The 12,244-nt window shown below is 51.7% G+C and overlaps 2 protein-coding genes across 2 annotated transcripts in view; one reads left to right on the top strand and one right to left on the bottom strand.

Annotated features, from left to right (window-relative positions):
• The window catches only part of NRG2 (neuregulin 2), a 151,325-nt gene extending 148,387 nt beyond the window's left edge, over positions 1 to 2,938 (top strand). Inside the window, exons 10-11 of the mRNA XM_042887207.1 lie at positions 890 to 1,114; positions 2,203 to 2,938. Of these exons, the coding sequence (XP_042743141.1) occupies positions 890 to 1,114; positions 2,203 to 2,860 (883 nt within the window). The 3' untranslated portion in view covers positions 2,861 to 2,938. The remainder of the gene's footprint in view (positions 1 to 889; positions 1,115 to 2,202) is intronic.
• Positions 2,939 to 6,333: 3,395 nt separating this feature from the next.
• Positions 6,334 to 12,244, bottom strand: part of PSD2 (pleckstrin and Sec7 domain containing 2) — a 42,127-nt gene continuing 36,216 nt past the window's right edge. Inside the window, exons 11-14 of the mRNA XM_042887189.1 lie at positions 11,750 to 11,907; positions 10,619 to 10,763; positions 9,511 to 9,654; positions 6,334 to 8,013 (exon numbers count right to left, since the gene is read on the bottom strand). Of these exons, the coding sequence (XP_042743123.1) occupies positions 7,807 to 8,013; positions 9,511 to 9,654; positions 10,619 to 10,763; positions 11,750 to 11,907 (654 nt within the window). The 3' untranslated portion in view covers positions 6,334 to 7,806. The remainder of the gene's footprint in view (positions 8,014 to 9,510; positions 9,655 to 10,618; positions 10,764 to 11,749; positions 11,908 to 12,244) is intronic.

Raw genomic sequence — 12,244 nt, 5'->3', positions numbered from 1 at the left:
CAGGTTCCATTTTACTTGATCAGCTCATACTCTAATGAGGATGCTTTTTGAAGTTATAAATTAATGTCATGGTTGCAACCAAGCATGTGCCCAGAGCCATCAATAATTAACACGTTCTTGGGAAGTTTTAATGAGGCCTCTGTAAACCCCCACGCCAAACCCTCTGCCAGCACAGCTCCATCTGGTGCCATCTGGGAGTTAAGAGCTGTTGCTCCTGTGGGTTGTGTGTTTGTGCCACAGGAGAGCAGTCGGCCTGGTGGTGTGGGTACAGGACTCCATGCTCTCCCATTGTGTGGGATGTCATCTCTACACCAAGCCAAGCGCAGGGATACCTCCAAGTGCTGCCCAGCAGTACCCAGCACAGTGTAGTTTTTGTCTAGCTCCTTGAGCATGTGTTGCTGCCAAAGCCTTTTATAAATGAATGGTAATGCTTCTCTGTGTTGGTCACAATATAATTCTGAGCCTTTTCTTCTGACACTGTTCTGGTAGCATTTCAGAAGGATCTGTTTCTTGGCAGTGTGTGCAGTGGCATTTTTGAAGGTCCTCTGCAGACCTGTTTTGGCAAGGCCGGTGCATCGCTCTGCACCAAAATAAAGCAGAATTGCCCAGGCCACCCTGCAGACGCTGTCCTACCCCGTCCCCAGCTGCCAGGAGGTGATGCACTAAATACCCCGTGTGCACTGGGCAGCCTTGCTGTCCTCTAGTCATACCTCCAGGAAACAGTAAGGAAAGGCATATCAAAATTGGGCCTCCCTGATCCAATGCAGCGAGAGAGAAAGGAGACATCAGTTCAGGGTGAGATCTGTGGCTGTGTGTGGCTTTTTGGAGAAGGCGCTGGCCTTCCCCAAGGGATTCCTTGTTCACTGTCCCTGTGGGCTTTGATTCACAGACACGAAAGCCACACCTGGAGCCTGGAGCGGACGGAGAGCCTGACTTCCGATTCCCAGTCCGGGATCATGCTGTCCTCAGTGGGAACCAGTAAATGCAACAGCCCTGCCTGCGTGGAGGCGCGGGCCCGCCGCGGGGCTGCCTTCTGCATTGAGGACTCGCGGCGGCCCACAGCGCAGTACCGCGACTCGGTGGACTCACTGCGGGACTCACCGCACAGCGAGAGGTCAGAGCCCGTGCAGCCCTGCCCCTCTGTGCCAGGCACAAAGCTCCTGTGGTAGTGCAGGAGAAACCCTCGAAGAAGCCACGGCCCCAGGAGGCCGCTTTGGTAGGGCAGCAGTGTGTTTTGCACAGGTACCCCTGCTAAGCAGGAGGCCATGTAGGTTTCGTGCACAGGTTTGGGAGCAGCTGAAAATATCTTGTTACAGCTGGTGAATTAAATCTGGCTGGTTAAATCGGGTGGTGAGTACAGCCGAGGCCCTGGCAGAGGGGGAGGCAAATAGCTGGGACACAGCTCAAGCCAAGGCTGAGCCTCATCGTGATCCTTAGGGTGAGGAGCAAGTCCTCCAATACCTCTGGGCGGGATGGGGAACAGACATGCTGCTTGTCTGCAGCCTGGGGACGGGTTCAGTGTGACTCAGATCTGGGACACTGTCAGCCAGTGGCAGCTGTTCTCTTCGTGGGCCTGGCTCCTGCTGTTGCAGAAGCACATCTCCATGGTGCTGCAACCTGGGTGGCCATCTAACCAGTTCCAGGCATTTCCCCTCAAAACGGTGGGACTGGACTGGTCCAGCAAAGGCAAGCTGTTCTCTTGTTTCTTTTCCTGGTCCATTCAGATGGCCTGCAGACATCTCAGACTTCATGAGACATGAGGAGGGATAGGGAAACCCAGGGAGTGGGAGCAGGCTGAAATGAGTGGAGACAACGCACACTGGCTTTACTGAGTGAAAAACAAAACCGCTACTTAGAAGGAGGTGATGCCAAAGGAAAGCCTATACAGAGAGGGGCCAGACCACTGAGCCACCGTGCTCGTGTAAGTAGTGTAGATGAAGGCTTGTAGAGGCCTTTTGTATGGAAGATTTTTGCAAAGTTAGGTGAAGCAGTACCCAGACTTCAGCATGTGAAGACCTCTGGGGGCCCTTCCCTGGGTAAGCGTGACAGTTGCAGAGGGAGCAGAAGGCAACGTGGGCAACCAGTGGGTGGGAATTGTGATGTCCTGGGTAAGGCTCAGTCCTGATGGCCGTGCTGGGCTCGCCCCGAGCCCCCCCGGGGCTGTGGGCTGCTCAGTGTCCAATGGAGCTGTTCCTTTCTCAGGTACGTGTCAGCCCTGACCACACCAGCACGCCTGTCGCCCGTCGACTTCCACTACTCGATGGCGGCGCAGGTGCCCACCTTCGAGATCACCTCCCCCAACTCCGCGCACGCCGTCTCCCTGCCGCCAGCAGCCCCCATCAGCTTCCGCGTGGAGGAGCAGCAGCCCCTGCTGCGGCAGTACCAACTGCCCTTCCAGGACACGCAGCGCTACGACAGCTACTACCAAAGGAAGACCTACCTGAACGACAGCATGGGGAGCCTGCCCTCCAGCCCCTTCCGCATCACGGAGGACGACGAATACGAGACGACGCAGGAGTACGTCACAGCGCTAGAGCAGCCAAAGAAAACAGCCAGCAGCAACAGGCGGTGGAAAAAGTCCAAACTGAACGGGCACGTCCCCCACAGAGCCAGAGCTGTCCGGGACTCCTTCTCCTTCAGCAGCGCCTCTTACAGCGAGTCTGATGAGGAGCTGGTGGCCGAGAGCACGCCCTTCCTAAGCACTCAGAACAATGAGGCGACAAACACAGAGTCGCCGCCGCTCCACCGGCCGGGCGACAGCCGGACTCAGCACCCGTACAGCCGGCACAGCGCCCACGGTGGCAGCGGGCGCAGCAGCCTGGCGCACACGACGCCCAAACGAGAGCCCGACCCCCTCTAGGCGCCCGGCAGACGCACCGCACAGGGGAGGCGGCGGAGGGAGGCGGAACAAACACGAGACAAAAATAAATATTTTTATTTTATATAAAAGAGAAAAAAAATATAACAAATAAAATGTTTTATTTTCATTTTAGCAAAGTTGTCTTATAATAGCTAACGGCGATGACTTTTTTATAGGGAATCTCTATTTATATGTAATGTCTTGATTTACAGCTTCCGAGAAAAAAAAAAAAAAAAAGTAAAAAAAAAAAAAAAAAAGAAGAAACGAAAACAAACAATAAAGTTAAAAAAAAAAAAGGTGGGCCAATTTTTGACTACTTAAAAATAGAAACTAAAACTATCGTGGTGCCTTTTGCTGTATGCTAGTGCTGGGATTCATGCCGAGGATTCTGTTTCAGTAGCATTTTTAAGATCATAGATTTTTGTTTGGGAGACGACCTGTCACAAGGGTGCTCTTCCGTCGGAAGAAAACAGCCTCGCCACTCTGCCCCGTACCCTGCTATTAACGATCTTGTTCTTTAAGGTATTGTTTAACACACACCAAGGACATGAGTGGGAGCATTTCCATTACCATGTCTGATGGGGATCTGTCTTGCCCTGTAAAATACTTGTATTTTTGCTTAAATCGGGAGAAAAAGAAATCCAACAGCACCATCCCGAAATGCAGAAACGATGTTTCTTTTGCCGCACAGGTAGGAGGAGAAAATGAAACCGTGCAGCAGCAGCCCTTAACAAATAGCTCTCAATCTTTGGCTCTTTCCCGTGGATCCAAAGTTGGGTTGGCACAGATCGGTAGTCCAATGCGTGGGACGCTTGTGTGACTGCGGCGAGGCGCAGCCCCGTTCCGTACGGCTCGGCCCGCATCGCTGCGCCTGCCCTGGTGGATGGGCGGCAGCGCGGCGCACGGCGGTTCCGGTGCCGCCCAGGACCCGGTGCCGTGCTGCCCGCGGTGTCCCCATGGCCACGGTGCGGCGGTGGCCACGGTGCTGTGCGAGCTGCAGTGCTCCGTGCGCTGTGCTTGGAGCCACGCCTGGGAGCCGCTGGCCGTGCTGCCCTGGTGCCTGGCTCTGGCCCCGCTTGCAGAAGCTCGGAAGGGCAGCGGCCCCCTGGGGGCAGCCCAGCAAGGGGGTTCCTCTGTACCGCCGCGCCGTGCGTCGTGAAGGCGGTTGTTACCGTCACATCTTGCTCTTGGCGACGGACGTCGCGTTTCCAAACCCGGAGCAGCTCTGCCCGTTGGCTCTGTGGCGCGAAGAGACAGTCCTGTGTGTCCGGTGGCAGAACATCCCCGTGGAGGTGCCCCTCTCTCCTCAGTTCTCTGCACCAAACCTGTTTACATTGTAGCCTGACTTTTTTCTTTTTATATTTTTACTTCTGCATGTCCTTTGCATTTCAGATACTGTAGATTGGATGCATGGTGAAGCTGTGACTGAGAAGATAATACAACAATTGACAGTGTATTTCATTTAACTTTTAGCAATAAAGTAACTAAACCCTCTATTCCTCACCCATGATGGGATCAGATAGAAAACTCTGCTAATTTGTCATAAGATGATTGTCAAAGTTTGCTCTGGATTGTCTGAATGTCAGAACTCTAGACTGTTTAACACTTGAACATTTTTTATATTATAAATAAAATAAGAAATAACAATCTGTGGGCGGCATTGATCTAAGGCAATCTGGGGGCAGTGGGGGACTGTAGCAAGGGCCACGCACAGAACCCAGCTGCTGGGGCAGGCAGGGACCCCTGTCCAACCCCTATTCAGGTGTCTTCACCTGCAGACCGGGGGGTTCGTGCTGTGCTCCCATCCACAACCACATTTCTTCTTTAGATCTTGCAGGGCAAGGCTGGCTGGCTAGCTCCCATACAGGGCAACCCCAGGGAATACGGTGTGTTCATGGGAAGCACAATTCCTGAGGTCGTATCAGCCCGACAGGAGCGGGCAGAGAGCTCCTGACCCCGTCCAAGGCATGGGGGATGCCCCAGGGGGAGGATCCCCGTGGAAAACAGCCACAAAAAAGGGATAGGTGGGTCCTTTAGGGGGAGGTCTGTTACTGCCCCATTTTTTCAGGCCTCTGTGATGCTCAGTACCTATCAGAAGCTCTGAGCCATGGCAGACTCACGATTTCTTGCAGTGATTTCTTGCTCAGTGTGCCCCTTGCTTCCGTAATAGTGTTCTATATTTGGAGGCAGTTACGCTACCTCAATTTTCTCTCCTATTGCCTCTGAAGGAAGCCTGCATCTCTCTCCTTTATCCCTCGCTGCTCTATTATTAGAGCCCTCATCTCCAGCCACGTGTATTGCTAGGGTTTAGCCATAAATATTTTAGAGCAATTTTCACAGGTGGGGGGAGCCACTGGCACGTCCTGCCAGCGCTGCTCTGCGTGCACGATGCTGCCTCTCCCAGAGGGTGAAACTGCTTTGCAGATGCAGATGGGGTGACACAGGCAGCAGAGGAACATGGGGCCTTAGCTTTGGGATTGCAGAGCCTCTGGGCAAAGCCGTTGGCAGTGTGCCCTCTGGTAGGTAAGATGCTCAGCACAACGTAAAGGCATACACACTTGTGTATCAGGACAGTCATCAAGCACAGGTAAAACTCCTGGGCTGAGGGCTCTTCACCCCAGGGTGTCACATCCACTGGGTCAGGACCCCATAGCTCTGAGGCCCTTTCCTGGTGCTCAGAGAAGGCTTCGCCAGACCCTGCTCTTCTCTGCAACTTACTCCTGTCTGAGGATGGCAAAATGGCACTTTCAGCTTGAGGACTGAGTAGCTCTTGGTGGCTTCTTCAGGCACACCGGAGATGGCACTGCCTTTTGGAGGGGATGGCCAGAAAGGACAGGGTGAGGTACCAAATATTACCTGGGATTATGCACAGCAGGAGTTGGGCTTGAAGTTCCCCATGGCTCTCACTGAGTCAGAGGCATCTCCAGCACCAGCAGTGTCTTGGAGGTCTCCAGAACAAGGGATGCTGGCGCTTGTCTAACACAGCAAAGAGCGCAATGCGTTGGAGAAACAGCTCAGTGTTGGCAAGGGCTCCTCTGAGCACAGTATCCAAAGCATCTCCAACCGCTGGTGCAGATGTTGGCATCTTTCTCCTCCCCAAAACCTCCAGGCTGTGCGGGGACAGACAGACCAGGGATGGGCCAGACTAGAGGATGAGTTACCTGAACGTTGCTAGAGCAGCCATCTGCCTCACCAGCTCCACTGCTGAGCCATCCAGCCACAGCATGAGCATCCAAAGCACGGATGTGCAACGCTCCACTTGTAGAAAGGCACTGCTGCTTTCTGGTGCTGTCCATAGGGGCTCAGCTTCCTCTTTGCAGGAGCTGATGGAGACCTGTGTGCATGTGGCCATCTAGGACCCACAAAGCCTGGGACCAATCCAGCACACACTGGAACCACATTTCAAACCAATTCTCTTTACCAACAGATTCAGCTTTATTGTTATTCTTTTTAACATGATTCTTAGTGCATCATTTCAAATAAACTACCAAACTGTACAAAGAAACGGAGAGATAAAAGAAGAGGTGATAAAATTGGGTGGAGGTTTTTAGTAGTAAGAGCCATCATGGAAAACAGTAGTCCATAGGCTCTCCATTGTTGAAGATCCAAATAAATCTTGTTTTCTTTGTTTAAACAGTGCTGCAAAATATTAACAATAAATGACTGTAGTTAGCAGCTACAGGATCCTTCAAAACTGGAGCTTGGTTAACACCTAGGGGAAAGAAAAGCAATCTGAGATAAAGGACAAAACCAAACAGCAAAATAAATAAACAAGGTGTGGGAGGACAGTTGTGGCACTGAAATGCAGTGGAATCATTTCCAGTACGACGGTAAATCATTGAACCACAGGCAGCAGAAAGGAATGGAAACACAAGCCCCCCTTGAAAAGAGCATAGCATATGGATCGCAGAATGGAGGAAGTACGACACTGATGGGCAGTCAGAACTGCTCCCGCACACAAAGGTTCAGCTGGACCTGAAGCATGGCTCCCACCACGCCTCGAACCCAAAGCTGTGGACGGTCAATAGCCACTTGGCCACTCTGTCTGAACAAGCAGGAACAGGAGAGCGCTGTTTCGCAGCAAAGCTAGGTGGGATTTCCATCTGAGTGGGAAAAAAAAGGAAAAAAAGAAACCAAAAGCAAATGTAGGCTACTGGATTTTTGCAGATGTCCAGATGGACTGTTCAGGCTCTCCATGGTCCCCAGTGTCTTCTCCGGGCAGCTTAACTTCTCTTGCACACTGAGGTTAAAAACCCACATTAAAGTCTCCTTATATATATATATATATCTATTTATATATATATTCATATGTATATATATTTATATATATATAAAAAGGATAAGGTGACAGAGGGCACTTCAGGTCTCTCCTGCCGTGGGCAGGTGCCTTTCCCACGCGCTGTGCTGGAGATGCCTCTCGCGTGGTCAGTGACTATCTCACAGAACGACCCCGCTGTGATGCGTCCTGCCGAGCACTGAGCTGCTCTAGGCGCAGGGACGCGCTCCTGCTGCTCTGAGCCCTGCTCCCACAGCACTGCTGCTGCCACAGAGCCCGATGTGTCGGCCGAGTTTCTGCGCTGCTGGGAACTGCAGACGTGAACCGGTGGAAACTCCAGGGAGGAGGAAGGAGGGCTGGTGGGAGAGAGCAACCGGGCCCTGGAGAATAAACGTGTCCCTTTATTGTGCAGGCTGCGGTAAGAGGGAAAGAAAAGCCACTGGTGCTGTTGGGGACAAAGAAGAGATGGAGTATCTATGATGCTGAAATGCCAGAGCGTTGCCAAGGAGTGTCAACTAAAGCTTCTTTGACTTCTTTCACTAGAGCAGTCACCGTGTCATACACTTCTATGGTTTTGTTTGTATGATTTCCTAGATAAAATTGTGCTCATTGATCTAGTCCAGGAGCGCAAAGCACCGCCGGTTCATTCCCCCTGCATGCACGTTCCTTGTTAAGTGTTCTGCTCTATTATGTCCTTTTCCACCTTACAGCTAACAGACATATGCCCTTGGCTCAGAGAAGGGCTGGAATGCGTCTTCCGCAAAGCAATGTCGTCAGCTTCCACCTTGAAGAAGCTGGTTTCAATTCTCTCCAGGTCATCTGTCCCGACTTTGATCTTCATGCACAGCAGGTTGATGTATGTCTCGTAGCGGCTCTTCTGCAGGGGGAGAGGGAACAGACAGAAAGCCTGTGAACAGGGACAGGCCATGCGTGGAAAGCAGTGGCAATGCCATCTGCTACTGCAGGAAAACACATTCCATATTGTCAGCACCCCACTATTCTTGCCCTACAATGCCTGCTCCAAGCAAAGCCTGAGAAGGCTGATCAGAAAGGGGATGGCTGTGCAAGCCTTTCCTGCTGCTCTGACAGGTCTCGAGTGCAGCTCTGATTGTTTCAGGTGTGCACTGGAGGCAGATGCAGACAACAGATCCACTCCTTCCTGCCTCAGGACATTCAGAGTCTCCACGCTCCTTCCTGCCCTTCTGGGAACTCCATGACAACGTCTGCACAGAGCGCACGGAGAGCTTCCCTCAGTTGGTATGAATCCCTCTACCCACATTGCTTCCATCCACAAAGTGATCCTCACTCCTAAGTCATGCCCTCATTGCTCTCTGCTGTTGCAGGCATCTCCTCTGCCTGACATTGTTATTCCAACACTAGATGGGACCTCTTTTTACAGACTTATGTAACACCCCACTCCTTTATTCTAGTATCTCAAAGGAAGCCTACACTCGCTTCTTTGTCACCACAGGGAAACAAGCATTTCTAGAGCACATCTCATGAAACTGACGAGATGAATCACGATCTGGAAGTGCCAGCTTCTTGCAGACTGAAAAGCTTGGACGGAGGCTTCCCTTTTGCAGGCACTGAAAACAAAATGTCTGCAAAATGGGGCGGCTGCAGGCAGCTATCTGGAGGGCTGGCACAAACACAGCGGCCACAAACTATGGCACTGCAGATTCAGGCTGGAGATGACAAGATGATCTTTCTTCAAGAGGGTGGTGGAGACCCGGAGTGCGGCCAACAGATTTTCAAGAGACGGCCAGAAAATGCCCCTCAGCCCAGGCTAAGGCAGGGAATAGCCTAACCTCCTGCCTCCAGCAGTCCCTTCCCCAGTGCCTCTGTGTCAGGATTCCTATCTTGTGCTCAACTCTGTCTGGAACCAAAGATTCCATTTCTCCCATTAAATGCTTTGCAGAGCATTTAGGCTGAGCTCCACGCACCCTCAAAAACTCTGTAATCACCTGTAATGCTGCTTTTGGCTTTATTTACAGAAACAGCTGCAGCAAAACAAGACTCATTTCCCATGGCTTTTTTATTATGTTGCTGAAAACGGCTGAGGAACACTGAGGATTGAATTACTCCCTTATTTAGGACCTGAGGAAATTTCAAGTTCCATCACAATAAAGGAAGATTTCATTTCTCTCATCCGTTTTCCCCTCCTCAGGTTAGAAATCACAGAAGCAATGTCTGTTCATTCTTTTTTTAGATTTAAAGGAAAACGGTGAGGCTTATCACTGTCACACAGCACGCATCCAGCCCCTGAGTCCTCTCCTCTCACTCCCCCTGGCTCACAGCACCCACTCCAGAGTTCTCAGTTCTCCTCAGTCAGCCAAGATATCATTTTTCACAGAAAAGATGAAAGTTCCTTTACCTCAAAAATTAGGTAATGTTCTTTGAGCCTGTACTCTTCAGCCTCTTTTGACTTGAGGCTCTTCTCTACAGGATGTGATTTATGCTCCGCTAATTCGTCTGCAATCTGCTTCATTTTATTTTCATGAGACCTCAGCTGTTCCTCCTGCCAAGAGAAGCATGTCAGGTATTAAAATGTAGGAGTGCACCACCTGCCTGTTGGTGTGGGACCTGTGTCTGCAAGGATGTACGCCCTGAAGGATGCAGCCCAGGGCACGCAGCGTATTTGTAAATTCATCTGGTAACAAGCAGCTGAAGCACAGGTACCTGAGGAAGATCAAAACTCATGTGCCAGCACCTGGACATCACAAACATGAAATCTCTGCATCCTTCAATATGCAGGCAGTGCCTTCAGAGCCTGTGCGTCTGTGCCTTCTGGAGAGAAAGCACCCTCCCAGTCTGGGCTCTGACACCTGCTCAGAAGGCAGAGTTGCATCCCTACCCAGATCCTTTCAGGATGGCCTCTCCCTTCTCCTTTGCTGAGGGCAGTGTGTCCCCCCTGCTTGGAATGTTCGGTGCTCCCCAGACACTGCAAACAAGAGCTGCTCTTCAGGTGGCTGCTGCCCACTGCACTTGGCTAACAGAGCCATGCTCTGCTGCGCTGTGCCCCACATCCAGCAAACCTTCCCCATCAGAGGGACTCTTAGGCTCTGTAGCTTTCCAGCCTGAGAAAGAACAGGCTGCCACCTCTGGGTGCCATGTTATGAAAGAACAGGGCCTGCTGGATTCAGCAGCACTTGTTGGTTCAACCCTGCTCAACAGAAAGCTGCTGGGATGTGCTGGACAGCAAGCAATAAACAAGACCAACAACCGTACAGGTGAATGTGCATGCATAGCGATCATTTATGTTCACTGCAAAGGAACCATCATCCACACACCAAAATTCACCATGGTTTGTCCAAATCACCCACTCTACTTGCCTGCTCCTGCCCTGTAGACAGTGTGTGCTGCTTTGAGCACCTGCGCGCATCAACCAGGCAGAGCTGGAGGAGCTGCAGATGTGCTCAGCCTGAGCTGTGTGCTTATGCCTGAGCACCAGGCATTGCATTGCAGCTCCTCTCACACTTTACCTGACACAGCTTGGTCATGGACGAAGGCAGAAGTGGGCGGCAGAACTTCTTCATGGAGCAGATTGCAGCTGGGAAGGCTGGGGCAGAGAAAATGGCAGCAACAAGGTTGATTCGCAGGATCCAGGAGAGCATTTCTTCCTTACTTCTGTTACAAAGGAGATGAGAAGAGAAGGCAGTCTCTAAGTGCTCCTAACCAGGACTGGCTCCAGACAGCCCTGGAGCCACCTTTGCCCTTGCTTTGCATCCATTCCTGGGCTGTCACCTTGTGAAGGGGAACACACTGGCTAACTGGCTGTTCTGCAGGGCTGTCCCTGAGAGTCCTGCCCTCCTTGGCAGCTCCAGTTATAGGAGCTGGGCAGGGGCTGGTGGCTGGTGGGTATTTCACTCTTTGGAGCCACACAGCAGAGGTCCCCTGAAACATGAAGCCCTTAGATGCTCATGGGACCCAGGCCAGGGTTTCTCATCAGACCAGTTTAGCACTGCTCCCAGCAGGCTTCAGGTGGGCTTTCCCTGCAGAAATCCAGATGCCATAGCCGTACCCTGATGCCAATGCCCCACCCCAGCTTCAAGCCAAGCTCCCTGATGGCAGCTGGCGGCAATGGAAGCATCAAGCAGGAGACAACTCAAGCACATCTGACACTTCTTAATAAAGCAGCTTTCCTCTGTAACAGACTAAGGAAAGAAGAAGAAATGGCTTGGCTGAGGAGTTCGTTAATGATCTTTAGCACTTTTCCCATCAGAGGCCGATGAGAACTGTCAGCTCCTTGGTTCATCGTACCTTGTGGATTTTCTCCTTTCTGCAGACCGACAGCACACATCAATCGGGAGAGCTGCAGTGAGGACGCACCCACACTGCGGACAGCGGGGCAGCGTTTGGAGACCCAGCGGTGGTTTCGGACTGGCTGGCAGCTGCAGTCCCAGCTGCTTGCAGTTTGGCAAGGTCAGCTCTGCGTGGGCACCCCACAGCTAGCACTGGCGTGTCACTTTTGGGTGGTATTTAAAGCACATTTTGAAACGGGAGAGGAAGTCACGTCCCTCCTCAGCCCTTCACCTCCGTCGTGCCCTGCCCCCATGTGTGAGCTGACGGCGCAGCGCGGGAGAGGCCGTGCTGGCAGCTGGAGCTGTACTTACGGAGCCTGGAAGAGGAAGACTCTCCAGTCGGCTGTCTTCAGCTTGAGCACATTGGACTTCTTGCTGTAGTCAGAGGCTTTTGTGGCTAAGGCGTGGTGCACACGGATGGCATTTTTCAGATCCACTTCAGAGAGGTCTTTGTCAGGTTTGTATTCATCCTGCGAAGAAGGAACGTTAATTGGATAATGACTGTGCTAACATTTGTGGGCTACTTTAATGAACCTGCCTTTCTCTGTGTGCTGTAATCACAGAGTACCGAGACCAGGAAAAGCACTGCTTTGTACAGTAAATGCTAGGAGCTGATAATGATAATAATTAACATCTGGCAACTTCTTCCATCATTAAGTTCACTGGGAAGATGTGAAGAAGGAGATGAAAGTTTTAAACATAATTATCGATAGTTCTCTCTAACACGGCACATGCCTGAGGCTTTGGGGGAAGACATGAGACAGGCTGGCTTCTGCAGAGTTTCACCTTCTGTGCACAGCACATGCC

This window comes from Lagopus leucura, unplaced genomic scaffold (genome assembly GCF_019238085.1).
Source record: "Lagopus leucura isolate 7727_CA_CO unplaced genomic scaffold, USGS_WTPT01 Super-Scaffold_100075, whole genome shotgun sequence".
NCBI classification, from domain to species: Eukaryota; Metazoa; Chordata; class Aves; order Galliformes; family Phasianidae; genus Lagopus; species Lagopus leucura.
Note: the sequence above shows the minus strand (reverse complement) of the source record. Positions and strands in the feature narration are given on the sequence as shown.